The 11,706-nt window shown below is 52.3% G+C and overlaps 1 protein-coding gene across 1 annotated transcript; it reads right to left on the reverse strand.

Annotated features, from left to right (window-relative positions):
• Nucleotides 1-330: 330 nt before the first annotated feature.
• Nucleotides 331-1,253, reverse strand: LOC130842709 (transforming protein RhoA-like). The gene has a single exon (XM_057719409.1). The coding sequence runs from the start codon at nucleotides 1,030-1,032 to the stop codon at nucleotides 451-453; it is 582 nt and encodes a 193-aa protein (XP_057575392.1). The 5' UTR covers nucleotides 1,033-1,253; the 3' UTR covers nucleotides 331-450.
• Nucleotides 1,254-11,706: the final 10,453 nt, after the last annotated feature.

Raw genomic sequence — 11,706 nt, forward strand, 5'->3', positions numbered from 1 at the left:
TGCAGAGGAGGGCTGTTAGAGCAGTGTCAGAAGGACCCTGGTGTGTCAGGTGGGAGTGCAGAGGAGGGCTGTTAGAGCAGTGTCAGAAGGACCCTGGTGTGTCAGGTGGGAGTGCAGAGGAGGGCTGTTAGAGCAGTGTCAGAAGGACCCTGGTGTGTCAGGTGGGAGTGCAGAGGAGGGCTGTTAGAGCAGTGTCAGAAGGACCCTGGTGTGTCAGGTGGGAGTGCAGAGGAGGGCTGTTAGAGCAGTGTCAGAAGGACCCTGGTGGGTCAGGTGGGTTGGACATCATTAATTATCATGGTTGGCTTCTAAATACTGGTAGCAAGATGACTTCTGATTTGTAATCTTAGGTAAATTATAGATAAATGCAAAAGGCCAGTAATCATACACTAAGATTAATAAACAGCACTTCGAAATTAATCGCATGAGGGCTGTGCTTGCAGCAAGGTTTCACAAGACAAGGCACCCAGATTTTTTCTTCCCACGTCTGGCTTGCAGAGCAGCTCTCGTGGCCATTTCAAAAACCTCCCTCACTCCATCTTTGGTCTTTGCTGAACACTCCATGTGCCCCAAAGCACCAATCCTATTTGCCATACCTCTGCCTTCTTCCGGGTTTACTGGCTCCTGCTTCATCTTGGCTAGCTCCCGCCTTGTGTGCTCAGCATTTCGAAGATCCTTCTTGTTCCCAACCAGGATGATGGGCACATTGGGACAGAAATGCTTGACTTCCGGAGTCCATTTTTCTGGGATGTTTTCTAAACTATCAGGGCTGTCAGTGGAGAAACACATCAGTATAACATCAGTATCCGGGTAGGAGAGAGGCCTCAAGCGATCATAATCTTCCTGCCCAGCTGTGTCCCACAAAGCCACCTCTACCTGCTTTCCGTCCACTTCAATATCCGCCACATAGTTCTCAAACACTGTAGGTACATACACCTCTGGGAACTGGTCCTTGCTAAATACAATGAGCAAGCAAGTCTTGCCACAGGCTCCATCTCCAACAATCACCAGTTTCTTCCGGATGGCAGCCATTGCTTACAAATGTGCTGCAAGACCCACGGCCTGTGTGGCAGAAGTTCCACAAAGTGCCCTGAACTTCTCAGATGAAAGGCACTCAGGCGACGACTCCGAGTCCGGCTTCTCCGTGCCGAGGACGCCTATCCGCGAGTCGCAAACTCGAAGGCTACGGCGGGTGGCTGAGGAGGCCGCGGCAGACTAACGAGAGAACCGACGGAGAGCCACGGGCGGGGAGCGCGAGACTGTCACTGATTTTTAAAAAGGGCTGTGGACTGTGTCATGGAGAAAATGTTCTAGATACAGAAGCCAGCTTGGAGGAGGGCTGGCCAGGAGTCGGGGTTCAGCAGGGCGCTGGTCTGGAGTTCACAGAGCAGCCAAGCCCTCGTCCTGACCCCATCCCACCCCACCCCATCTCTGGCCCTGGGCCCCTTCCACCTTTCAAGGCTGCACACTCCTCACTGAGCAGGAACAGAGGCAGTTCAGGTTTGTGGACAAGAAGGAGAAAAAATAAACTCAGCCAAACTCCTCTTGCTTGTGAATGAGCTATTGGCTCTGGCCCCTGAATGGGGGAGTCTTGCTGGGCGGGTGGCAGTGGGTGGGGGGGCCCTTGGGGACAGCTTGGCTGGAAGGGAGCGGGGTGGGGGGGCAGGGAGGTGCAGCAGGATGCGAAGAGTTGGTGATTTATGGCCCCAATAAGCACAGTGGCGCAGTCTTGCAGTTCCCCTCAAGATGTGTCTGAGCGCAGCGGCCTTGGAGCATCACCTGTGTGTCCTGCGGCTACGGCCACAGCCTGTCTGGGCTCAGGAGCCCAGATTCTCTGTGCCTTGCTGATGAGATCCCCTCCCTTCTGAGGGGCCAGGGAGAGGCCCCCCCCACCCCGCCCCCTGATCTGAAGGGCAGTGGGAAAGTGTGTCAGCAAGACCTGGAAGGTGCAGCAAGATGAGCGCGTGAGCAGGGGGTCTGGCTTCCTCTTTGGGACAGAGTGTAAGATGCATAGACTCAGAGGGCCTTTGGGAAAGTCAGTCAGCGAGTGGAATTCACTTTGGCATCTGTCTTGCTTTGAGCTTTAGCAAGCCTGCCCCAGGCTGTGCTAGGCTAGCATTTTGGGGAGCCAGAAGTATTAACATCTCTTGAGGGCCTACTGTGTACTAGGTACTGGGCTAAATTTCAAACATCCTGTTTACATTCTTTAAGCTTCATGATGCTACCCTGACATTAGTATTGTCATTAGCTTCATTTGGCAGAAGGAGAAGGTGAAGCTCAGAGAGCTCAAATAACTTCCCAAAGACTGCAGCCAGTTCGTGGAAGAACTAGGATGTGAGCCTATCTTCAGAACCAAGGAACCATAGTATACTTCAATGCTTAAGGGTTGAGTTTGCTGAGGGGCAGGCCCAGGGGTACCCCAAGAAGGACATGGAAGCCAAATCCCCAGAAGCCCTCCAGAGTGAACTTAGACCATTTTAGGATAGCAGACTGTTTCTGAAGTCTGGGGTCCACTATGGCCTCTGGATCTTTTACTGTTAGGCAAGCTGCATATATATCTTGAAGACTGAGAAGTTTTTCTTTCTGAAAGTTTGACTTCTAGACTAATTCCATCTGGCTGGTTGGCCTCGAGTACTATTACCGACCACAGAGGGAGAGCGAGCGACATTGACCCGGGAGTTGAAGTTCTGGCTTCCCACCATGGACGTTGGCCTTGGCCGCCCTCAGCTGTTGGGGTCACTCAGAAGCTCAGCTTTGACCATTTGTTGGGCTAAGAGTGAACAGGCAGATGGTTCTCCTGGCCATGGGTGGCCATTCCACCCTTCACTCCCACCAGTTGCCCGCCCTCTGAAAGCAGGCACCGAACCGAAATGTTTCCCTTTCCTGTAGGAGCTCAGGTGCTGGAAACTGCACAACTTTAGCTGGAGGGAAACACAAACCCAGCCCAAACCGAAATATAGCCTCGAATTCCAATGCCCTTTACTTCCCCTCTGCTCATGCCATGGGTTCTCTGGGACAGGCCGAGAGAGTATCCTGCCAGTGCTGGGCCACCGGCTCCGGGCAGCCTGGCGGAGACCTGGCACCACTGGCAGGCTGCCTGGCTGCCCAAGAAGGCTATTCCCCGGCCACGCAGGCCCCTCACCAGCACATCAGCACACTCTCCTGTGGACCCAGTGAGGTCCTCTGAGTGTGTGGGGGTGGGAGGTGCTGGCCGGGACTACTGACTGGGGGTCTCCTTTTGCCCATTTACCCGGAACGCTGGCAAGATGACACGGGGGCGGGGGACGGTGGGGGGCAGAGGATTGCCCAGCTGCATACAGGAGCTTCTTGGGAAGGCCTGGCTGAGGACGAGTTGCCAGACACCCTGCAGTTTAGTTCCTTCCTCCTTGGGGATTTAATGAGGTTTCTGCCAGGACTTCTGGAATGTTCTCGAGCCGGGCTAGAGGGGGAAAGGAAACACAGCCTGGAGTCCCTTCTGCCCGCCTCCGCACACTGCCCACGCACCCAGATTGCTTTCCTATCAGAGCTCAGTGGTTTCCAAATGGCCAGCGGCCGGCAGGCTGCTGGGAGCAAGGTGGCGAGAGCCGTGGAAGAGGCCGCCCGCCTTCCAGGTGACGGCTCCGAGGAGGAGCGCTCCCCAGGGCCTGGCCACCACCATGCGCACAGGCCCAGAACAGAGATTTGTTTTTCCGTCTGTGTGACTGAGAGGTTTTGAGGTTCCTCTGGCAGGAAGATGTCCCTGGCGCTTGGTGAACCGGCGCTCTGGGGTGTGACAGACGGAGACAGCTGGCATCCGCAAGGCCAGGGCTACACAGAGCCACCTGGAGGTCCAGCAGCAGGCGGGCCGGCAGGCTGGTCGATGGCAGGAGTTTTGGAGTCAGATAGAACTGGGTTCAAATCCCAACTCCATGATGGGAACTTCGGTGAGTGATTTTCCTTCCTTAAGCCCTAGTTTCCTGGCCTGTAAAATGGGGACAATAATACATTCCTTTGAGGTAATTGTGAAAGTTCAATCAGCGCTCGTGAGAGCTGGGCGTGATGCCGGTCACGTAGCGGGTGCTCAGTGATGTAGCTGCTATTATTACACATCAGAACATCGCCTCCCTCGTCCTCGGCAAGCACCCTCTTTCCTTGGGGCCCACCCTCTTTCTTCGGGTACTAGGTGTTCTCAGGCAGCCACAGGGGCCCTTGACAGGACAAGAAGTTATCTGATAAACTCATTCCTACCTGGTGATGGGGCCTGAAAGTATTAGCATCAGGTATATTTGCATTTTAACCCATCTCAGCTTCCCGGGATGAACTGATTCATTGAATAAGCATTTACTGAGGTCCTGTCCTATCCTCTACTAAACAGTTATTATCGCCAGGCACCCACCACGTGCCAGGCACCTTTGTTATCTAACTGCATCTTTGTACCAGCATTTTGAGGAAGCTATTTGGGGGAGTTCCTTGGTGGCCTAGTGGTTAGGGTTTGGCGCTTTCACTGTGGTGGCCCAGGTTCAATCCCTGGTCGGGGAACTGAAATCCCACAAGCTGTGTGACATGGCCAAAAAAAAGAATTTGTATCATTCTCATTTTACAGATGAGGAAACAGGTTCTGAGGGGTTAAGGCACTTGTCTAAGCCGTGCCGCGGTTTAACTGGCTCTAGCAGCTTTTTCTAAGGTGCAGGCACTGTGCTGGGCCCTGGCGCTGTAAAGAGGAAGAAAATTCATCCTCAGCTGCAGGGAGCAACCTGTCCAGGGGTGGAGATAGACAAAGAAATCAGATCAGCCACATGCAGTAATGGCAGGCACGGAGTAATTTGGGGCACAGACTAGGGGCACCTGGGGGCATTGGGGAGCATAGGGTAGGCAGTGTTGATGCATGGTTTTTTTTTTTTTTTTTTGGCTGTGTCATACGCCTTGTGGGATCTTAGTTCCCCAATCAGGGATTGAACCTGAGGTCCCTGCAGTGGAAGTGCTGAGTCCTAACCACTGGACCGCCGGGGAAGTCCCAGTGTCAACGCATGTTAATGCTTTCCTGTGTGGATCTGAAGTCACACAGATGAGCATAAAGGTTATTCCCCCGCCTTCCGAGGGCCCAGCCCACCTGCTTGGGATCAGCCCCACCCACCTCAGCCTGGAGGAGCAGCCTCTTTAAAAAGTCACATTACTTCAAGGGCGTACATTGAAATCAAGAGATATTCCCCTGTGTGGCCCCTGACTTCTTAGTATCCTTCCAGAGATAGTTGGGGCATATTGTAATATGTATATGATTGTATCTAAATGTATCCTTTTCAAATACTGCAAATGATAGTACCCTATAAGCGAACAGTTCAATAGGATAGGTGTATCTATATGGTTTATATATAAAAGCAAGTCACCCTTCTGACTCTATTCCCCTTCTTGAAGGCCATTCCTGCTACCAGCTTCTAATACAGGGTTATATTCTTTTTAAAAAGACAAATGATGGCATACTGTAAGCATACAATAAAGTTCTGTACATCCTTTTTTTTTTTCACTTAGCCCCGTGTCTCACAGAGCATTCTGTATCAATACCTTGCGCTCTATTGCATTCTTTTTAATGGCAGCATAGCATCCTCTTAGGAGGATGTGCCAGACTTTATTTAACCAGCCTTCCATTAATGGATATTCATTCAGGTTGTTTCTGGTCGTTTGCAGCTACGAATAACCCAGCTATGACTATCCCTTTACATAGGTTTTTACTCCCATGTGGTAGATCTGTATACCTTGGCTGGAAAAAAGGATATGCATTTTAACATGAAAAACCTTTAAGGCATATCTAACTATGTAAAATCCATGCCAAAAATCCATGCCTAAATCTCATCCAAAGAAATGAATCACTAAGGGTGGAGTTCTAACCATCAGCAAGGGACACCAGTTCCGAGTAAAGTCAGCCTGCTCACCCTGAGAGTGGCCCTCCCCTCTCTCCAGCTCCCAAGCCCAAATGCCAGCGAGCAGAGGCAGCTGGGGTACTCTGGCTCCTGAACTCCTTGGGGGAGCAGCCCAGTGGCGTTCTCTGTGGACACAAGTTTCCTCTCTAATCAGTTTTCCCACTGCATTTCATTGGTGGCCAAGAGAGACTTTCATAACTCTTGCTATCTTTACAATATGTCGTTCAAATTTAAAACATGCTAAAAGGGAGAAAATATTTATAGAATTTTTCTCTGGAAGGAAAAAAAACCCTACTTTTAAGCCTAGCCAATGACATTTCTGGAAACCACAGAGAGAAAACAGCAACAACTCGCAGAAGATAAAATGGACTAATTACACAACAGATCTCTAATTTAAGAAACTAGCTGCATTCTTCTGTTTTTTTTTCCCCTCTTTTAAAGATGACAGAGAATAAATATACTGGTTTACCAGCTTATTAAAAACAGAATCCAATGACTCCTGACCTCCTCCGCTGCAAGGCGACGTGTGTTTGTGCATGTGTACACATGGCGGGCCTGCTGGCTTCAGCGACGGCTGGAGAGAGGGGTCTCTTCTGCGGGGTTTATTGGCCTGTGAACTAGTTTCCCATGGGAAGGAACAGGGATCCTGCTGCCTGAGTTATTTAAATCTTGGAGTCTTCCTCCCTTTTCCAAAGCTCTGGGAGTGTCTCCATGGCCACAGCTGTTGTGGACACGGAGCCCGGTGGCCTGGCTTTGGGGTGGCTGAGATAGGCCTGCATGAACCTGCGATGTGCTCTCTCCAGACCCCTCACTGGCTACCTGGAACAAGTACCCCAGGTTTCTAGAACAATCCCTCAGCTGTAGGGTGGTCAGCATAGGGACTGGGGAGCCCCTCCCCGTCCCTTGTTGCTGTGACTCCGAATCAGAGGGCTTCCAAACGGGCCACGAAGGGAATCTTTCCCCCGCTAGAATTTCCAGAAGCCAAAAGTGACTGCAGCCAAAACCCTGCCGTGAACCTCGTTTCTGTTTGGATTTTGATGGAAACTGTTTCTCCCAGACACACATCCTGTGGGACTCCGCTCCTTCTTCCCCTTCCCTTATTTTTATGTATGAGTGGATCATGTCGGCTGTTTAATGGGTTTACAGCAAACGCAGGCCACCGAGCGGTGTTTAATGAAGTCTCGGCCTGGTCGGCCCGTGGCTTTCGGAGGCCTTGCGAGACCGGAGAGAGGGTTCCCTGGTGCCTGGCCGGGATTTGCTCTCTGCTTCCTGCCTGGGAATCGGGGCTGCCCCAGCACGGCTGTGATTTGCTGGGGGATTTGGGGAAAAGGTCTTTAATCTCCCAGGCCTGCAGTGTACACCAGAGCTAACACCGGCACCAGGGCCTCTGCAGAATCGGGATGAGGAATCCTAGGGGGGGAACAAAGAATAATAGTGATACAGGAGGGAGGGGGACCTGAGGAGGGGGGTGTTGGTGGGAAGGGTGGTTCCGCTGAGGGTCAGGGGTAGATGGGGACTCTCGGCATTGAGTCCAGCTGGGTGCCTAGGCCTGGCTCTACCTGATGTGCCTTCCCTTACCCAGCAGGCCGCCACATGTTGATCCGGGAACATGTTATCCATCTTCTCAGCTCACAGAACTGGGAGGTGGGATGGGGTGAGGGGGTGTGCCCTCCGTCTCCAGTGACCCACTTCTGCCACTGACTAACTGTCCTCCCCCATGGCCACGGGTTTCTGGAGGCAGGATTGAGAACTGGGCACCTTCCTGCCTCACGTCTCTGCCTCCTGCCCGGCCTGGGGACTGCTTGGCACCAATATTCCCAAGAGGCCCGCTGTCAACAGGTGGCGGGGGGGGGGGGGGGGGGGGCGGGGCGGGGGAGGCTGCTGGATGACTTTCCTGGCCAGTAGGTCCTCCCGTCCCCCCGCTTCTCCACTAAGGTCCCTTCCATGATGTCTCTCCTGGGGCTCCCAGGTTGACAATGGCTGCGTGGGGAAGGCGAGAGAGATTCCTGACCCATTGGATTCCACAGGGAGGAGGGTGAGGTGGGAAAGCCACTGATTCTGGAAGAGGACCTCACCTCCCCCCTCTCCCCCCACCCCCAGGCCTCTGGGCTGTCTGCTCCATCCTTTTCAAATCTTCTCTCCGCAGGACTGCCTGAATGATCTCTTTAAAATGCACATTGAACTCTGTTATTCCCTCCTGAAAATGCTTTGTGGGGTTTCCAGCACTTGGAATTGAAGGCCAAGTTTCTTTCTGTGGTTTATCACACCCTCTCGGATCTACCTCTCCAGCCTTGATTCTCCTCGCTCTCTGCCTCAAATTTGGCGTCTCGGCAGCACCAAGCTACTGTCCCCAGGACTCTGTTTTCCCTCTTTCTAGAACAATTCTCTCCAGCCCCTCCTGGATTACCGTTGTTCTCCTGTCAGGAGGCAGCTCAGGTGTCACCTCCTGAGTCTGGCTATAAATTGTTAAGCCATGAATTCGTTCCTTTTATTGTTTTTTAGTCACTCAGAGACATATGTAACTGGCAATTATACAGGATCAGCCTGTCTTAGCGCTTGCGCCTCGCCCAGAGCCAGCCAATTGCAAAACCAGAAAGGGGTCCTTTGTGCCAGGGGCCCTGCCCATCCCTCACCACCCTGCTCTTCACACACCAGCAGATTCCTTGCCCCCACCCCCAGGCACGAGGAGTCTGGTTTGCCAAGGGCGAGGGCTGTGCCTTGTTTCGCAGAAGTGCCAAAGGGTGCACTTCACCTTGAGCAGAGGTGAACTTGTCTTCTGCTTGAGGCCTGGTCTCCTGGCCCTTAAGGTCCGGTCACTCTTGGGGTTCCTTGAGTGAGGCTGAGAGGTGTCCACTTGGGACCTTCTTAAAGCCTGTGGTCACCTGCTACAGTGTGGCTTGTAGCCTAGTCTTTCTCAGGCCCTTGGATCGCCCCTCCCCCCCTCCCCCCTCTCTTCCCCTTTCCTCCCCGCCCGCCCCCGCCGCCCCGTTTAGTCTCCAGGCTCTAAATGCCCCTATACGCTGAAGACTGCCCGGTGTCTAACTCCAGCCTGGACCTCTCCCATGAACGCCTGACTCCTATATCCAGCCACATCCCCAGCCTCTCTACTGAACTGTCTGGTAGACATCAGAGATTCAGCATGTCCTGAACCCAGCCCTCACCCCTGCTCTTTCCGCAGCCTCCCGCAGCCCCAGCCTTCCTTCTGCTGTGCAGTCTACAAGCCTTAGTGTCATCCTCGAGTCCTCTCTCAAATCCACGTCTAATGCTTCAACAAATTCTATAGCTCCTGCCTGCAGAATAGATCTTAGAATCTCAGCAATCCTCCCCCCTCCCCCACTCCACTGCTCCCACCCCGGGGCAGCCTCCACTCTCCACTCTCTCTCATCCCAATTATTGCAGCATCCTCCCCTCCCACATGTCGTGGAGCAACTAAGCCCGTGCGCCACAACTGCTGAGCCTGTGCTCTAGAGCCCGTGAGCCACAAGAGAAGCTACCGCAATGAGAAGCCCGCGCAACACAATGAAGAGTAGCCTCCGCTCACTGCAACTAGAGAAAGCCCGTGCATAGCAACAAAAACCCAACACAGCCAATACATACATACATACATAAATAAATAAATTTATTAAAAGACAAACAAACAAAAAACCCGAAGTGAGGTCACGGTGCTCCTAGCTCAGAGCCCGAGGCGGTTTGGCATTGCCTTCAAGGTGGCTTCCAGTCCTCCCCGTGGCCTGCAACTGTCTACAGAATGGATCCTGTCACCTCTAGTGACAGGGCTGCCTCCCTCCCTTCCTTCGCACCTTCTGATCAGTGATGCCAGCACCCCTCCCCCTCCCTGCTTTATTTTCCTCCCCAGCACTTACCACCTAAGATATTATGCATCTTTCTTTCTCACTGACCTTGCTTGTTGTCTGTTCCTCTCCTGTCTATTCCTGAACGTAAGCCTTCGTTAGAACAGAGATTTCATTTGTTTGGTTCATTGCTGTATCCTCAGTGCCTAGAACAATGCCTGGCCCAGAGCAGGCACTTATTCAATATTTGTTGGATAAAAGATGGATGGATGGATGGCAGTTAGACAAATGTTCCACTGACTTCCATCTTACAGGCAATATCTGAAGACCACGGATGTTGGTTGGCCGCTGGAGGAAGCCTGTTCACCACTCCTAGGTCTGGGAGTGAACAGACTCCAAAAACTCAGTGGTCATCTGTCCTGGAATTCGATTTCTTTCTCCTCAGCCGACTTCTGATGCTGTTGATGTGGACAGAGGGGTGACCATCTGCCACTTCCTTTTCTGCAGGCTGCAAGGGAGCGTTTGTGGCTTTTCCTTGCTCTGCTGTAGCTCACAACCAGCAGCGGTTCTACATGACTTACTCCTGAGATGTTGCTCTCGCAACGTTCTAGAAACCTCATGGGCCCTGGAGAGAGATGCATGAGTTTGCACTGCGTTGTGGGTGCCAGTAGCCCTTGGTGCCCCTTAGAGATGAAAATGAGAGAGCCCCGCTTTCCCATCAGCCCTTTCATGCTGCCCCAGAGGAAACGTCTCACCATGGGAGCATTCCAGTTTCAAGATGAAGTGTTCAATTTACCTGAAGGTGTGTCTTAGATGACATTCACTGGGCCAGGGTGCTCACTTTACACATCCATGAAATGGAGCCAGTGATATTGACCTCACACAGTTGTTGCGTGAAGAATAAATGAGTAACATAAACTGGGAAATCTATAACAGTGTCTGGTTTTATTGTTACTGGTGGGGCAGACTCTCTTGGGATAGCCTGCTACTCTATAGGATGGGGGAACTTTTGTGGGATCCTGGAAGAATTTGGTGCCTTTTGCAAGATCCTGCAGCTTGTGAACCTTTTCTGCTCACAACTGGGGCTTGGGCTTGGCTCGAGGTGCAGCCTTTTGTGACTGGAGGGTGGCCTCTGTTTTTAGCCGGGCTCCTGGGGTCTCTATCTGGCTGCTTTGGAGATGGAAATGGCATGTGTCTAGAAGGAGATGAACTCTGACCTTTCTTAGATTTTTCCGTGTGCATTTTCTGGTGAGCTGAGAGTTTATTAGCCAACAAAGGGACTGGTAAATCCAAGCCTGTTCCTGCTCAGTGAGAAAGAAGGTTACACAAGGAAGCAGCCGCTTGGCGTGGGGAGAGTGTTTTGGCCTGGGCATCTGGAAATGAGCCGTCGACCCATTTCTCTCCTCCACTTTGTCAACTTTGGGCCTGTCAGGTAATCTTACTGGGCTCCAGCTGTCTGTCTGTGCAAGAAGTTTCAAGTAGCTGGCCAGTTCTGAGCTGGTGTCATTTAATTAATTAATTAATTAATTAATTAATTAACCGGCTGTGCCGTGCTGCTTGAGGGATCTCAGTTCCCCACGAGAGATTGAACCTGGGCCATAGTAGTGAAAGCCTGGAATCCTAACCACTAGGCCACCAGGGAACTCCCCTGGTGTCATTTTATACTTGAGACTTTTCCATGAGAATCGTTTCAAACCTGGAAATCAAAATCCTGTTGATGTGCTGTTCCCTTTTCAAGGTGATTGCTCTGAATTTCTGAGGCATCTCTTCTGTAGACCATTCCTTGGTACACCCAAGGCCTCCCGTGGCTCTGCCTAAGGGTGTTCTGCACTCGTGGGAGAGCGCTTGGTCTGGGAATGCCAAGGGGGAAATGCCTCCAGGAGAGAACTCTTAACTGACGCGGAATCCATTGGTGCGTCAGTGCCCCAACTCCCTCGCCCTGTGGTGGGACAACTCTGTGGGGTGCTCTACACTCTCCCCAGAGGTCCCCTGAGGACCTGGGCCCCAGTTGCCCACGACAA

The sequence above is a fragment of the Hippopotamus amphibius genome, chromosome X, assembly GCF_030028045.1.
Source record: "Hippopotamus amphibius kiboko isolate mHipAmp2 chromosome X, mHipAmp2.hap2, whole genome shotgun sequence".
Taxonomy (NCBI): Eukaryota; Metazoa; Chordata; class Mammalia; order Artiodactyla; family Hippopotamidae; genus Hippopotamus; species Hippopotamus amphibius.